This window comes from Tetrao urogallus (genome assembly GCF_951394365.1).
Source record: "Tetrao urogallus genome assembly, chromosome: 5".
Classification (NCBI taxonomy): domain Eukaryota; kingdom Metazoa; phylum Chordata; class Aves; order Galliformes; family Phasianidae; genus Tetrao; species Tetrao urogallus.
This window is the reverse complement of record NC_136818.1, coordinates 16,993,511-17,011,100: the sequence shown is the minus strand read 5'-3', so window position 1 is coordinate 17,011,100 and position 17,590 is coordinate 16,993,511. Positions and strand designations below refer to the sequence as shown.

The window sequence follows — 17,590 nt, the reverse complement described above, 5'->3', positions numbered from 1 at the left end:
AAAAGTAGGAAACAAAACAAAGCACCACTCTGTATTTGAAAACATTCAAGTTCTGCAGACAGATTTTTCAGAGTACCCACAGAATTCTAAGTTTCAGATCATATTTCTATATGAAACATGTGACCATGCTCTGAAATATGAAACATTTTAGCACATATATAGCATCATACTGCACAGATGAGAAGCCTGAGAGAGCAGCTTCATGAGTTCCACATGTACTGCTCAAGACAGCTGTGAGACAGTCGCACTCACACCTGTAGGTGTTTCAGGTTTGATATTTTGATTCAGAACTTTAATTTATGGACAAGCCTGATTTTACCAGTATTTCAGGTGATCACTGTGGTATCTGAAATACAATTCAGAACCTGGGTGTATCCCTGATAAAGCAGGTAGAGCTTAATACATTCTGTTTCACACAGGGAAGACTAATGAAAGCCCCCCTTAGTTATACTGTGACTTTTAAATAGCTGAGAGCTATTTAATGATTTCAGAGCCAACCCAAAAGCCAGGCAATGGGTCAAAGCAATCGGACATCAATAAATCTACAGCAGTTGTATTGGAGAAGTGACAGAAAAAAATGCTTTGAATTGAAAACTGTAATAGCTTTTTGCCACCGTAATGCTTCCAAATTGCACACTCACTCTTAACAGGGGGCTGTGCAAAAATTTTAATCCTATTTTTAATTGAGAAAAACAACCACATGAAACACAAAAAAGAACGACAACCCAAAATAGCACACTAAAACACTATTAAAGTGCCCGAACTGCTTTTACATTCACTTGTACCCATGTCTCTAAAGGGTTGAAATATCATGATCTAGAAACACATGGTCCACCAAGCTACCAACCCTGTTATTTCATCCCATGAGTATACTTATACTGTATGATTAGTAGGAATTTTTTAGCAGACAAAAAATGAAAAATGAAATTGCAGCAAGAGAGCATGGCAAACCTGAGACCTATTAGTGCGTACATCTGCTTAAAAACTAAAAAGATAGAAAAAGAAAGCTAACAAACTACAATAAAAGTTATGTCTTTAAAGCAATAGGTTATAACAGGGTGGGAAATGTTTAATTTGTTTGCATACACCTGCAAAAGGGTCACTATCTTTCTGAAAGATCTGGTATTTTTCACAGCATCAGATTTATGGCTAAAAGCCATCGCATTATTAATTATTACGCTTTTCCCACCCTGGCAGAGAATAAACATGAATTAAGAAGCACAGTAGAAGTGAAAAACAAAGAGGAGGAGGAGGAGGAGAGAGAAAGCAGCAGAGAAAGACAGAAAAGGTGAATACAGAGCTACAGAAGTGTTTATTGAGCATGCTACAGAGGTAAGCAGAGTACACACAAAATGAAATTAAACAACCGTCAAACCTCCCAACTTTGTTAGAAAATTAATTTTTAATTGTGCCACTTTCAAACTATACTGAATTTTACAATTCTAAAGATGTAAAAACTCAACTAATAGAAAATATACATGACCATTTTCTCTACATAGATAACAGAATCTATGAATCTTGAAACTAAGTACATCAATTTCAAAAAGTATTGGTCATTTAAACAGAATCAAGGTAACAGTTCAGACTGACAGAGAACTGCTTTCAAATTAACTGGATCTGTAGATTCTGAGCAATGTTTATAGTAAAGTCAGATTAATTTCTAAATATAAAATATTTTGAAGAGATTTATTAAAACTGAATATTACAATGCAAGGTAAATTAAGACTAAAGGCACATAAACTTTGGTCCCACCTGGTTGTCAGTTTTAAAAAACTGCCACAAAATTTCCTGCAAGTGTTTGTTTGCAGCGAACTTTCTTTATCATTGAAAAAAACATGCACCATTTCCTGAACTAGCTTGACCAGTCTGTACATGCTCAGAAATCCACAACCATATTCCATATCTTAATTACAAACTAAAGATGGCAATATATATTTAAATGCACATAAGTCATGTCAACTTCAAAAACATCTACGAAAAATATTCAGCCACAAACAAGACATTACTTAGTGCTGACATTTATATGATACATCCCACAAGAGTGTGTACAAAAAGGTTAAGATTCCACAATGCTTTCCACATAGGGCTCAAAGTCACAGAAGTCACTTCTTGTCCTTTAAGAAATTAATATTCTGCACCTTGGTAATTGTAACAAATGCCTACATTCATAACTGAATCTAGACCAGAATCATAAAATACTAAAGGCCTTCTTTTTTTTTTTTTTTTTTAAAAAAAAAAAAAAAGCATAAAGCAAAAAGTAGCAAAATCAAATAGCAATGTTTTACTCTTTCAGTACAATGTATCTTACCAAATAAAAAGAAAATTAAGTGACAAGCCAGCAGATAAATAAATCAATTCCAAGCAGGAGAAACAAAAGCTTAACCTTTTTACACACCCCTGCCTAAACATATTCAAATTATCATGTAACAATGTGCCCCACACAACCAAATTCGCTTTCACTAGTTACGCAATTCCAGCATTACTAGCTTTCCTTTATAAGGCACGTATGTCAACTAAGTTGAAAAACTGTGGTATTAACTTGAAATCTTTTAAACAAAGTGATGGTTTATCTAAACAACAGTTGGACAACAGCAGTTAGTATCACTGCTCTTAATTTTTTTTCTTATTTTTTAAACAACCAAGGAATGATAACAGCATGGAAAACAGAAAGAAAATCCAAAAATAGAAGACAAACTCTGGTCCCCACTCTCCGGAACAGTCAATAGGTGACAACACCAAACAATGCAATACACCCTCATCTTCAATCTGCCTTTTTAAATAGTTGACTTAGAGAAAGAAACTCTCAGGTGGTGATTTTCTCCAAGATTGTAATTGTGAAGATCAATCAAAGCCTGAATAGCTTCCTCTACTGTTGACATCTGAAGAAGTGCCATCTTGTGATCTCTTCTGAAACAAAATAATGGCATTAGGAACTTGAACACTACTGGAGTTGTTTCTAATGTTTGCTATGCCCTAGGCACTTAAGACACACAGGAAAAAATGCAATTAGTCTGTCTTTTGTTAAAACTTCGTACAGAAAAATTACTTACTGAAAAAATTTAAATGCTTTCACAGTGCCTCCAGTGTTAGCAAACAGTGTGCGTAAATCCTCTTCTGCTACTGATGGTCTACAGACAAAAAACAAGCAGAATCAGAAATTAATTCACTGTGTTATGATTAACACAAAATACCCCAGGCTTTCTGACAGGCAAAACTTACGGAATATTGGATAGATGAAGCGTTGCAGATGGAGGGAATATATTCTGAAAGTTTTTTGAACCAGGTTTCTTGAAACGATGCAGAGGTGAATTACCAAAATCTTTAGTCAGCCCTTGATCATCAAGACCCTCTCGAGGTAGTTGAACTGTTTGATGTTTAGAAAGGGTAACACGAATTATCTTCCCATACATTTTTTGTCCATTAAGATGGCTCATAGCTGAAAGAGACAACAGGTTTCTCAATGTAGTATTGCTTTTCAGTAGCATGTGACACATTATACACAGCCCTTCAAACAAGAAAAAAAACCACAAGAAAATCAGTCAGTGTGCTAGAGGACTAATCGAAAACTATCTCTGCAGAGTACATGAGGATTTGGAAAGCCAGTTTCAACTTTTGAATTATTCTACACTATCAAGCTTTTGAAATACATGTAGATGAAATAAGATTTCAGGCCTTGTCAGTAACTACGATACAAGAACTTTCAGATGTAAACACCCTCAGTTCACCTCATTTTACATAGCTTAATTTTTTGGGAATATAAATAGAAATCTAATCTTACCCAGCTGCGACTGGTTTCCATCAGCCATCTGTATAAGAGCACTGTCTTTCTTATTGTATAAAATCTTCACACGCTGCACATCACCATAAACACCTTTTCAAAGTCAAAGGTAACCCAAAAGAAAAAGTTTATTTTAAAGCCAGTCAACTAAGTTACATATTTTCACATACCAATGGAACATTCAGACAGCAACAAGATCACTCGCTCGGACTCAACACTCTCACAAATGAATAAAGGAGATAAAGATTTTGAATAGTGAGTTTTGAAAAGAATTTCTGATAAACCCTCAAAGCTATGTGAGTGATATTAAATTAAAGACCATGCAAAATATATTAGCATGCATTAAAAGAAAATCTGTGTCTATGGAGAGTTTTAAACAGCAAAAGAAAAACAGCAAAAGATTTACTACTCAATTTTAAGCCAAAGTGCTAGCTACAAATAAGAATTAAGGTGAAACAAAACAAAACCAACAAAAAAAAAACAAAACAGAACAAAATCAAATCAATAATAAAAGTATAGTGCTAACAATAACATACCGAAGAGGGTAAACAGACTTTGGGGCGTAACCATCTTTAGAAGGAGAGAAGAGCAAGCAGCGTAAGACAAGAAGAGAGAAGAGTCGAGGAAGAGCGGAGATGAACAGATCATCCATAACGAAGGGTGGTTCCCGCAGAATGGTGAGGTGGTCATGGATCATGGTTTCAAGGCGGTTAATTGGGGCAAGTTGGTCCGAGGAACATTTTGTTCAAGCACAGAAGCATGAACATAGGGAATGAAGACAGGGAACGTAGACAAAGACGAGGAGAAAAGGGTAAAATGGGGAGGGGCATGGGAATTTGGGCAAAGACAAGGAAAGGGAAGTTGAACACAAAGGGAAAAGGATGAAATGGGGAGGGGGAAACAGCAATGCAGAAGAAAAAAAAATAAGTGGGGAACAAAAAAATAAAATATAGGTCAGTACATAGGAAATGCAGGAATTTGGTCAGAAAATGGTTGGTTTATGTACTGTACAAGAAAAACTGAGTAAAATGTAGTCACCCAAGACAAATATGGGTAAAGTACATTCATATCAAGAGTAAACTACAGCATTTCATCAACACGAAAATAAATAAAAAAGCATGCAATAGAAATTTTGAAATTTAAACTTCAACTGCATAAGCATGGCTGGTTATGAAATGCAGGCAAAATAATCTTCCAAAATGGCACTCTGACCTCAAACATTTTAGCATGCAAGACTGTGGATGACAAAATAGTACCAGATGATAAAATAAGCTTAATGATTTCTAGTGACAGAGGCCAGTTAAAAATGGAACAGCTAGACTGAAACAAACTTCCCACATTTCATACCAGCTTTCACAGCCATCAAAATAAAAATAAAGGACGGTAAGGATGCATAACCAAACAAACTCCTTTAGATTTCAAAGTTAGCAAGAAAGATACAGTTAAGGTGAAAGTGCTTTGTCAATTTTTCCTTATTATTTTTAGACAAATGAGAAACTGCAATGAAAAAAATTACTAAGAGAGACTGGAAGAGCTTCGTCAAGATCTTTGGGAGAACCTTTAAAGAAAAATGTGTTAGAGTAGTTCACATAAATTAAGACCTTACAATGTGAGATACAAGCATGAAATGAAGCAGCAAACAATTAGAAAAAAACAAAACAGGAATTCTAGTTTAAATGATCATAATTGCAAAATAAAACAGAAAACTTTCAATTCAAATGTCAAACATGCAATAGTTACCATACTTTAAGAATAAACAGGTAGCCAACTATCAAAGCACATTTTAAGTCATTAGCTACCTCAGAAAACAAAAGTATTTAACAAAGACTTCAAAATTAACTTTGGGAGAGTAGTAAGGTAATAAATATAACAGCAAAAATACCATGAGCTTAAAATCCAAACATAAGAGGCTAAATGCAAAGAAATAAAATGATGACCAATGAAGTATGGGTAAAGAGGGGAAAAAACAGTGTCAAATTATTTCACTGACCTCTTCATTTAAATTGCTAACCAAGAGAACTGTATTGCCACCGGCTGAGACTCCAGGCATTCCCACACGGCCAGCAGCAGCAGCTGCAGCTGCAGCAGCAGCATTTGGAATAGCCAGAGGACTCAGAGCTCCTGGAACAGCTGCAACAGGAAGCCCTAATTTTAAAATAAAGCATATTTTACGAAACACACACAAGTCGCTTATGAAAACAGCACCTATATCAGTACAAGTGTTGAATATGACTCTAGAAAGCAGTCCATTCTAGCTGCTGTAGATGTCCAGAGAGTTGTAAAATGAAGTGAACATGAGGGATAGAAATATTAAATATGATTCAAATCAAATCTTCAAAGAGATGAGGTATAAAAACTACTCTCTCCTCTTTTCAAATAAGCATTCTTGTGCACCAGAACTGTTCCCCACTGTATTTATATCACCCTTTGAAAGGTATTGTTCACTTCAACTTCATGCTTCATACTCCAGAGCTGGTCAAGAGAAAAGGCCTATCCATCTCTCACACCATAAATGAGGTGAGGAGGCACAAGACTGCAGCAAACTGGTTTTATAATAATCTAATTCCCTAAAAAAATCACTTTACCACTCCTCCAAGGAAACTCAGATCCTACAGAAATCTGAATGCTTCTCACAGTGATGTCACTGCTGTACCTGGCAAGTATGCTAATTCTGGGAGCTGTGAAAGATTTCGGCAAAATACATGCACTGTAGACAGCATACAAGAATATCCTTATCATATTTTAGTCAAATTCTTATTTGCATATTTCAGAGTCCAGTAAAAGGACATTTATGTAGCAAAATATGTAAAAAGAACAGGAACAGAACTTAAAGTGTTTTATTTTCTCTTCTGAAATTGGCTTCTCCGATTTCACATTTTGGCAAAATTTCAGATGTTTGTACGATGATGCTAAGCTAGCAAAGTTTCTGACGAGTCTTCCAACACACCAGGTAGACAGCCTAAATATCATCTTTTACACTATGCAACACTTTCTTCCCAGATTTATTTCAGAGGAAGACAACAGGAAAAAGCAAAGTTCTTCAGTTTCAGTCAATGACCAAATATTAAGCAGAAAACAGTAAACACAGTCATCTGTATTAATGGCAAATACCCCAGATTTAGTATCACATGGAGGGAGAGGAAGGTTGTTAACATGGGGGGGAAAGAGGTTATTGTACGATTATTATCTAGAAAATACATCTATCTTTATTTCTACTCTTTAGTTACCTCTTGCTAAACAAATTGATGAAAAATCAAACAATTGAAAAAAAATGAGATTTTCCCAGGCTGGACAAATGTCTTCTCAAAGAAAACAGGACATAAATTCCTGTTTTTCTAAAGTGCTTACAGAGTACTACTGATCAATTATGATTTGAAAAATATGTTCTGGTCATTTCTTGTCAAAGCCCACACAAAAATAAGAACAAAAATCCACAAAAAAAAAAAAAAAAAAAAAAAAAAAAAAAAGGAAATTAAAGATACAGAATGCTTTCTGATAAATCAATAGCACAGCATTAGTATTCGTAGACCAAATCAGAGATACATAAAGTACTAAGTAATGAAAATATTTAGAAAATTCTATTAATCTCTCAGGACAAGATATAGGGAAAATTTACTTGAATTGAGGCAATAAATACAATCTTTTTATTGCATCACTTGTGATATTTGTGGAACTGTCTGTAACACAAAACAGAAAGAAAAACCTTGTCCTTCTTCCACTGAGACAAAAGCCCTTATCAGCATTTCAAACAGTATTTGATGGTCTATGGAAACAGCAGCCAATTATATTAAATAAAGTGATACATAATATGCTTCAGCACATAAGCCAAGCACTAGCTACTTCGAGTCTAGGAAAGTACTTCTCTCAGGCATGCTAACACGTGATCGTCCATTATAAGGCTGTCCTAGGTCTTCTATGAGTGAACATAGAAGTAACAGCATCTGTCAGAGAGAGGATATCAAATTAAACCACTGCTGGCATACAAACACATGGTGATTACTGCTTCCTAAAACCAATTCTGTGATACAGGAAAGTGTAAATACAATCCTATATATCTAACACAAATGTTTGTTTTGTTCTTGGGGTAAAACTGAAGAATATGGCTTTACTTTCAAGAAAAACCTTCTTATAAAAGAGACAGTTAAAAAAAAAAAAAAGTACCCTTCCAGATGAAACAAAGCAGCTTACTGCCAAAAGCAGACTGTGATACAAAGGAAAATCTGGGAATATAAAATGCAAATTCTCAAGTAAGAGTTTTTAAAAATAAAATTCTGCTCTACAAGTTATAGTTTGGAAATGTAATTTAAGTGTTTTGTATCACATATACTGACTATCAAATTTGTTTACACTCAGCTACTGTGGAGGTCACAGAGACACAAACGTGAAGAATGATGGAAAAGTATGACAGATTTTCAGCTAGCAACTTGCTTTATACTAGCTTAGCAGCAACCATTTAGGTATGAGAAAATGTCAAAATATTAGCGTGCTTCAAGTCTTTTAATGTGTCTGAAGCACCTCTCCGTAACTTTAGAAACTCTAAGCTAGTCCAGCACGTTGAGAAATAAAAGAATTTGAAGATGCCTAACAAAGTTAAGGCTTTTTCCGTAATTGGATATAATGACACAACTGATACTTTAAAAGTCAAAATTCTTCATAGTATTAAACTTTCTACAGGATTTTTTTGGTCCTACTGATGAAGTAAAAAGCAAAGATTAATTTAACAGCATTCATATAGAAATGTTTTCAATTGTTATCCTCTGAAACAGATTCATTTAATAAGAGTTTTAAGAAGAGGCAATTAATGAAAAGTTGTAATAAAAAAACCTAGAAAAGACAGCAAGAAATAATACTGTAGGAGTAGTAACAACAGCAAATTTCTAGCTGTAGTAATAAACAGCTAAATTGAAGTTAAACTATTATATATCTTGCAATTATAAGTAGTTTTTGTTTAGCATTTTATTTAGCATTTCATTTTTATGTAGCTGCTATTACAATATAGCTGCTATTTACACAAAAGGCTTTTTTTTCCCTGGAAGATCTTCCATAACTTTTCTCTACTTCACTTATAAAAAGAAACACATTCCAGGGAAATAAAAAAAGAAAGCCTAATTCTGATATGATGACCACGACAGCCATTTGAAAGCAGCCCCATTTGGTTCATTAGTAATTTTGCCCTTCATTCAAAAGATAGTAAGACTCATTGAAAATATGCCCAATTTACAGTCTCCAAGATTTCTGACAACTTAGCTTCATCACAGCTGAGGAGGCAGTATATGAACAAGTAACAATCCATGAAAGCCTGGATAATTTACAAGTGCAACAATTTTCTACTTGGTTATACAGCACACAGCTCTCATTTCCTGGAAGGGTCAGAGATATCACAAGATTTGCATTTTTTATGGGTTTATTTTATAGGTCTCTAAAATTTGCCACTCAATAGAAGTAAAATCTTGTTTTATGAATAAAATTTAGATTATGGTTATTGATATCACTCAACTCATTGATTTTTTTAATGACTTACCTACAACTATTTAGAAACTGTTGATACTGTATCAAGAAATGCACTTATTGGAAAGCTTTGTCATCGTTAACTTAATTTTAGCTTCCAACAATCAGGCTTTTGCTTCTTCTGGACATTAATGAAAACATACAAGCATTATAGACCCCTCTTCCTAGCCATTGAGCTTTTATCCTCAACACAGCATGTCACGCATTACTTATTCCCAGCTTTTTTTTTGGTGCAACTTCTCAAGTACAAATTACTAATGATATTTTATTAATAGGCAAATTAAAGCTATACTAAAAATTATGTGTGAAAATAATAGGTAATAGAAGTAATCATCTTAACGTAGATACGTAAAACTATGACTGAATTGGATTTAGTCCCTAGCTGGGCTACAAACTTCTTTATGACCTTATGTCAAGTAATCACTACCTCCTGGTACTCATTACTTTGCTCTATGCCTTCTTATACTTAGCCTGGAAGGATTTTGGGGGGCAATAGGAGGTTCTTTGAAAATCTATGCTCAATAGCTCGAGAAGTTTCACATTTTAGGTTTTACTGTAGCACATCACGAAGTTACAGTTTCTGAAAAAGAGGGTTAATTTCATGCAGAATGTAACCGAGGTATACATACACACACGCGATATTCAATCATAAAGACTGAAGCACCAAGACTAATACAAGAGTGTCATCCTGTCACTAAACCTCTACTCATAAAACATTTAACCTAAACCTCACTTCTGACATACGAATTACTTTATACACTTCAGAAAAAAGCATGAAAGCTGTACAACAATCCACTATTTAACAGCATAATGTAACAGAAATCAGGGTTAAAACTGAAGCCTTATCACATTTTCTGCTAAGAGATCTCATACACATATACTAAAAACGGCTACAGCAAGAGTTTCAGCAAGAATGCCACAGGTGCAGCACAGCATTGCTGCAAACATACTAGAACTTGAAGAGCATCACATCGAGCTCAAAATGGAGCTCCACTCTTGTGGCAAAGCACACCCTTTGGGAACCATCAGTGAATACTGAACGGCAGATAATCTACCTAAGTACACTCTGAAGCTATCTTTATCACTACTGACATTAGAGATGACAATTCTAAAGCAAATACAAATATAAAATAAGAAGATAAAAAAGAAGCAGGAGGAAGGTCACTGCAATCATTTCTACCATACTTCACACATCATAGTTTCCAAACCTTCATCTTACAACTCTCTGAACTTACAGCTGTTCTCACCTTTCTCCTTTTGAGTATGTGAATAAAAACAGAGTCATAAACCCATTCAGGTTTTCAAGTTTTTTTCTGTTTTCTTGTTTCATTTTGATGTCGTGTGTTTTATGCCTTTTTTTTTTTTCTTTCCATAGAGAGCCTCATACTTCCATATTCAAACAAGTATAATTCTCATTATGACAACTATTTGATTGGCTAAGGCAACAATAATATTAACAGAACCCTTTCGTGAAGTTTTTCAGCAGTAGAGCTTGAAGTCTGTGATAATAAGGCAAGCAGGAGGCAATAAAAATGAAAGAAACTAACCCAAAGATCAGAGTACTTGTATTTGCCAGATGAAGCAAAGTTAAGATACACAAAACTCACCCAACCAGTCATTAGCAGAATCAGAAAAGGTCCCTCCCTCTCTTCCAATATAAGATCTCCATTAATAACCAAGATAAATATGACTGAATTCACTGAAGTCACAGGACACTTTCAAGAACTGCAGTTTAAGTTACTTGGGTCACATCCCTTTTATTTTTCTGTTGTTAGGGACAACATTGCAGTTGAAGACATGCATTCAGAGTGAGAGCTTATTTATCATTTGTCATGCATTCTCTCATTCACTTCTACAGGGCTTCTAAAGATAATGCAACTGTATTACTACAATTCACATTGCAATGTAAACCTAATAGGCCTCAGCACACCATTGCAATTTCAGACTAATTAATATCTTCATCAAGGACTTTGCAAAACATAACAATAGAGTCAGAGTCATACCTAGAAGAGAAGTCTCCTTTGCAAATGCTGCAGCAATAGCAGGGTCCAGTGCTGGTTGTCCATCACCAGACGGAAGATCAGGACGAGTGTAGTCCCTGCTTTTATCATTGTTGTACTTGACATTTAAATTCACCAATTTGGAAAAATCAATCCGTAGAGTACAGCAAGCATTATAAATATTCTGACCATCCAGGGCCTGCAAAAAGGAAACAATTTATTTAAAATAATACACAATATGGGTTGGTCAGTACTTAACTATTTATCCCTCTTACTGTCTAGCTTAAAACCTATTAAGATTACAATGCATTAACCTCTCTTAACATGATTCCAGGATGCTTGATGTTTATTTCTCTTATCAAGAGATTGTTCATGCACCAAGGTGCAGAGAAATCAGCACAGTCAAACTTCTGCTGAATATAATTTAACATGTATTTCACAGTATAGCTTTAATGCAGGTAAAATGCCAAACATTTCTCAAAAAGTAAATAATTCTCAAAAAATAAATAATCACACTAGAAGTCTACAAAAAGCTGACTTAAGATATCAAAAAATCTAGGCTTACACACCATAAAGTAGATGGCTCTGTGCCAAACCAGCATATTTGTTCCTGCCTCCTTTTACTCTCCCCTTAGAATTAGTGCCAAAATTGAAAAGAAAAAAAAAACAAACCAAAACATTACCTTCTAGTCTAATGCTAGACCTTAATAATAAAAAAACAAGTTCCATTTTCACAATTCTTACTTTTTAGTGGATGCCTACTAACAACAGAATTCACACCAGCTCTTACCATGGTACCACATCTATGTGGAAACATTCTCCATTAAGACCTAATTATATATGCTTCAATCATTATCATTCTGTACCAGACTAATTTAATTCCATCTGAAATTTTGAGCATGCTTTCATATAGTAACGTATAGCTGTTAATGCTACACAGAATAAAACTTTTTAAAGCAAGTTATTTCATGTTTCCAAGAAACACGCAGATCATTCAGTAGAAACTCTCAATTTTCAAATACGAAAGTTAAATCTTTTGTTTCTCTTGAGTAATACTAGACAAAAATACATCAGCTCTGGACCAAAGCAAGCTAGCTTAGTTATACCTACAAAACTTCCCAACACATTCAAGTTCTGAAAAGATGAACTACTTTGAATTAAGTGCTGCACGAAACTATTAGGCCCATTGGCCATGGAAAGCATCACAGCTATTTTCATACAGCAATGCACCTGGGAACTGAACGTCCCACAGACACCTCACTATGTCTGGGTTATCAAGGTTGTCCTTTCCTACAAGATGTATTATCTCAGCTAATATATCACCAGGGCTTATGAAATTGTTTAAAAGAATTAACAGCATTAGCAGCCAATGTACAAGAACACATAAGTTAGTACTACTAGAACTTTCAAGTAGTAGGAAGATAAAAGAACACAGAGCAAATAAATAAAAATTAAAAAAAAAAAAAACTTGACAATCTAGATATTTGTCTCAACAAATACTTCTGCTTGAAATTCAGATGAAAGAATATTGGCAATGCAAAGCCTATCATCTAAAATCCACTAACATAGGGATTAAGTCCAGTTTACACAACTAGAGTTTACTCTGGAACGACACAATTATCATACAGAAAACATTATTCTTATAATAATGAAAACTAGGTATGACTGGAACCAAAAGGCAGCTCCTTTTTAGCTGAGTCCAAATCACAGGAAAGCACTAAATATTTAAAACGCAATCAAGACTCTCATTATACCTCCACGTGGAGTCCGTAGACTCTAATTTATGGCTAGAAGAAGGATGTTGATAAAAATCCTTAGCCTTAAAAAAAAAAAAAAAAAAAAAAATAGCAAGCCAAAATACTACCTGTGTTTGTAGTTTCCAAACAGGTCAATACTAAACAGAAGAATGTAAGTAACCAAAAGCCACAGTGAAACTACAAAAAGGAACTAGAAACAATATTTTCAAAAGGATACATCACAGTAGTTTAAGATTTAAAAAAAGAAAATGTGATCCTCACACAACATACTCCAACTCAGCTCAAAGGTTATACTGTATATCTCTCCTGGGAGAGATGCATCCTTAGTGTATCCTTTGGATAAGTATTTGAACGAAAATTGTTTCTTTTCAGACAAATGCCTTGGATGCAAGAAGTTTCTGTGGCTAAACAGTGTTTATAAACCACAGACCATTATTCAAAACTAAGATTTTTTGCATGCAGTTCTTTCATTAGAAGACCAGTTACACATCACATTTTTCACTACAAAGCTGGAGCATCCAGGAAACAAACACTATTACTGCACTTGCTGGGCTTTCTAACACAATGGGCACAATCTGGCACTCGTCAGTTGATCCAAGCACTGCCTATCATTTCAGCACAATAATCTTCTTCAGGATTCAGGGGGCATGAAAATCCTTAACATAATAATCAAGGGTAACTGCTCTGAAGCTAAATATCTTAACCGGAAATGCTGTTGCTTTCTGTCATTTTCTAGAAATTGACCACAGGAAGCTCACATTAGATTTTATGGTGACAAAACCTGGCAGAGGTCTTTTCTGCAGACTGCTAGCAGAAGAACCACCAGGAAGCAGTCACTCAAAGAAACTGGAAAGAAGGCATCTCCAGTGTGGAGTCAGACCTTAAAAGAACTTCTGTAGAGAAACTAATTCTTGGTACTCCAGAACAGCCACATGCCATCTTAGGTTCAAATGACTAAGCACAACAGAAACTCAGTAGATATGTGATATTTTTAACTCATACTGGGTCAAGATGACTTTCATGCACAGCATTACTCCCAGTAATCAAACCAAAAGATGACATTAGTGGCGTTCGAATGTTTGCAAGGGCTGCTCCAAAAGTGATGCCTCCTATCTGATCACGCTGGTCCACGTGGAGATGGATGTCAGTAGTACGGCAGGAGAGGTTGAACCTTCCCCACCAATATTTTGTTATACGTCAGTGCTGTGTGACAGACAACAGCAGAGGGGCAGTCTGACAGAATGGTGTCTGACATGGAAGTGTGCACGAAGCAAAGGAGTGCTGCTGAATTCCTCCATGCAGAAAAAAATTGCACCAACATACCCCAATGCTTGCTGAACATTTATGGAGATCAACATGAATGCTAGCATAGTGAGGGAGTGGATGGTGCATTTCAGCAGCTGCAAAAGTGAAGTGAAAAACAAGTCACATTCCCAGTCAACCATGCACACCTGTCACATGACCAAATGAGAGTGTCTCACTCAGCTCATCGAGGCAAACTGGCAGAATATGATCAGGGAACTGTGTATGGACTAAGTATTGGCTACACTGCATTGGAAACTATAGCGGCAAAACTGGAATATCTGAGTTTTCATCACCTCTGTGTCCCACAGACGCCCACATAGGCAGAGAAAGAACATGGCATGCAAGCCTGTCAGGATTTACAGACCCAATACAAAGCTGAAGGTGACAGTTTGCCTGGATCACACTGTTACCAGTGATGTGACACAATGTCACCAGTATGAGCTGGAGTGAAAACAGCAGTCAATGGAGCAGTGACATGTGAATTCCTCATTGAAGAAAAAGATCAAGATGCAGCCCTCTGCAGGTAAACTGATCTGTACTGTGTTTTAAGAAAGTAAACGGGTTATCTTTCTGGATTTCCTGGAGCCTGGAAAACCATCAACTCTGACCATTTCATCATGACACCAACTAAGCTAAAGGCTCAAACTTTCTGAGTCTGACAGAGAAGATAACCATACTCTTAGCTTCAGGCCCCATAGCAGTCTGAAGACCATGCAGCACACTTGTGGCTTGTCTTACCACACCCACCGTATAGTTCAGATTTGGCACCTTCTGACTTCCTTCTTATAAGGCCGATGAAAGACGGACTTCACAGGCAACATTTTCCTAGCAACAATGCCATCACAGCACCCATGAAACAATGGGTCACCTCTGCTGGCACAGATTTCTATGACTGCAACACACAGGCTCTTGTTCACTGTTGGCAAAAACACATAGCTAATGGTGGTGACTGTTGAAAAGCAGTGTTTTGTAGCTGAGGATTTGCTCTATCAAATACTGTTACTGCGCTCTTTGTATTTGTTGTCGTTTCCATGGAAATACATAGAAGGCATTACTTTCATAGCAACCTAAGCAGGCTTTCTGCTTCTATTGAGGGCACTATCATTTACTGTGAAAATCTGCTGGCTTTGATGCACAAAAAATTTCCATACGAATACAGACACCTCCAGAATATCCCTTTGTTTCACCAGAGGAAGCACAATAGTTCGGTGTGCTCTAGTGCTGCACATTCTCAACACTTTCTCCAAACCATGGCTAGACTGCTGCACTGAAAGTAATCTCAAGTTTGTCTTTACCTTTAGTTACAGATATAATGAACTATAATGACCCAATCTGAAGGTGGTGATGAAACATGAATCAGTGTAGCCACAGCCTACTTTTACAGGAAATGAGTTTCTCACACAGCAAGTGGAACAGGAATGCAATTTTTCACTACTTGCTCGTTTGGGTAGCAGAAGGAGTCCCACAGGGCTAGAGGCTTCATATTGTACATTCTTGCCAGTGTCACTAGTTTCTCAGAACCTTCAAATGAATAACATCTCTCCTTGGTACTTACATCACTTGAGTTTTTCAAATTGCTCTTTTAACTTCCTTAATAAAGTCTTCAATTTCTATTAAGACCACATTCTGATTTCCTGTGAAGAGTGCCAGTGGAAAATTAAATTTCCCCATTATCTTCTACAGTAACAACTGACGGAAAACAAATTGAAAATTTCTTTACTCTTTTACCATGATTTTAATTTTGAATGCCATGTAACTTAAATTTGCCACCACATCCTCTTGCTTCTACCACTATTTCCAGCTGAATTTAAACTGTAGGCTTTTTCCTTATCGTGCGACTTTCTTTTCTCAGTTTTGATTGGGTGACTTCATGTTTTATCACATTAATTTAATCGTAGCAACAGTATTAATTTTACTCTATCTCTAGGAGAGAAAAGAGGAAGGAGAAAAAATAAAAATCAAATCTTCCCTCATTAAAGCATTTACTTAGAAATCGGTTAAAATAAGAAGCTATAAACCGATTCCTGTTTCAATTTGTCACTAAGCTAGGTTTTAAGATAACTCTGACAATAACTATACATGCAGGTTTCACTGTTATTCAATTAAGTTTAGTCATTCACACATGAGCAGCCATTAGTGAACAGCTACCCCAGTTAAAACATGCAAAACCAGAGCAAATACAGGTGTTGTTGTTTTGTTTTGAATATTATGACCAATAGTGTCCCGCAAGCTAGTATCAATTTATCAGAAGTCAGCATCAGCAGATTCTTTATTTCCTTTCATACTTTTACATACCTCATCCCGTGTTATTTGTCACTTCTTTTAGAATACAGTTCTAGAATTATACTGATAATTTTCAGATTGCTACAGTTCATTTCACAGATGCCGTCTTTCCATTAAATCTTCTGATAACACATTTAAGATTCAAAAAACGAAGTCAAAAATGTGAAGTAAAACATATCAACTATTACTGAAAAATAACTTCCCAAATGTTGATCAAAATTGAATTACAATATCCGCAAGAAATACCTGAAGAACACTGGGATCAAAACGTATCTCAATTGTGAATACAAATGACTTACAGTCAATTCCCACAGTAATTTCAGGTTAAAGATCTAGTTTTTATGTCATTCTAAGTCTATTTACAAACCTGACAGCTGCATCCCATCCACACAAATTTTTTTTCCCCAGTAGTTACAGTAATACATTCACACACCCCTCCCACCTAGTATTTTATATATAACATGTCAGTAAACAACATCTCTAATTAAAACTGGACTCCAAAGTCTACAAATATTTCCAGACTACTTTCCTGAGGTAGACTACCTTAAAGCAGATATCATAAACTAAGTTGAAAAATCTGCTTGTCCTATGCTAGCATTACTTTTTCCTCAAAAGGAAGAGCACTTATACACTGCCTTTTGAAAAGATCTCTCATTTCTTGCCACTCCCTGTCTGGGCGGCCTTACACTTTTAATCAACATTCATTATTTCATATGGTGAGAAGAATGAAAATAACAATCCTCCACTTTTTAATGACAGTCTCTATCTCAATAGTCGTCATTCTTCAAGAAGCGCAGTAGAAACCAAAGCCTGCTTTTTGTTTCCTCTACTACTAGGTAGTCTTTATCAACTTCATCTGAGGCGTGAGCTTTTCACTTTTTCCATGATATCCTCAGCTATTTTGTCACCTCTGGGTAAGTCACTCTTTCTACGCTGCCAAGCAACACTCAACCAGCACA

At 35.7% G+C, this 17,590-nt stretch overlaps 1 protein-coding gene across 4 annotated transcripts in view; it reads right to left on the bottom strand.

Annotated features, from left to right (window-relative positions):
- Positions 1–2,774: 2,774 nt before the first annotated feature.
- The window catches only part of PTBP2 (polypyrimidine tract binding protein 2), a gene marked incomplete at its 3' end in the record, with an annotated part of 44,357 nt that continues 29,541 nt past the window's right edge, over positions 2,775–17,590 (bottom strand). The window contains exons 8-14 of one of the 4 annotated variants that reach the window (XM_079535690.1): positions 11,290–11,485; positions 5,769–5,923; positions 4,315–4,348; positions 3,779–3,871; positions 3,220–3,436; positions 3,051–3,128; positions 2,775–2,907 (exon numbers count right to left, since the gene is read on the bottom strand). In XM_079535690.1, coding sequence (XP_079391816.1) covers positions 2,775–2,907; positions 3,051–3,128; positions 3,220–3,436; positions 3,779–3,871; positions 4,315–4,348; positions 5,769–5,923; positions 11,290–11,485 — 906 coding nt within the window. The remainder of the gene's footprint in view (positions 2,908–3,050; positions 3,129–3,219; positions 3,437–3,778; positions 3,872–4,314; positions 4,349–5,768; positions 5,924–11,289; positions 11,486–17,590) is intronic. The other 3 variants (XM_079535691.1, XM_079535692.1, XM_079535693.1) reach the window with 3 other exon arrangements.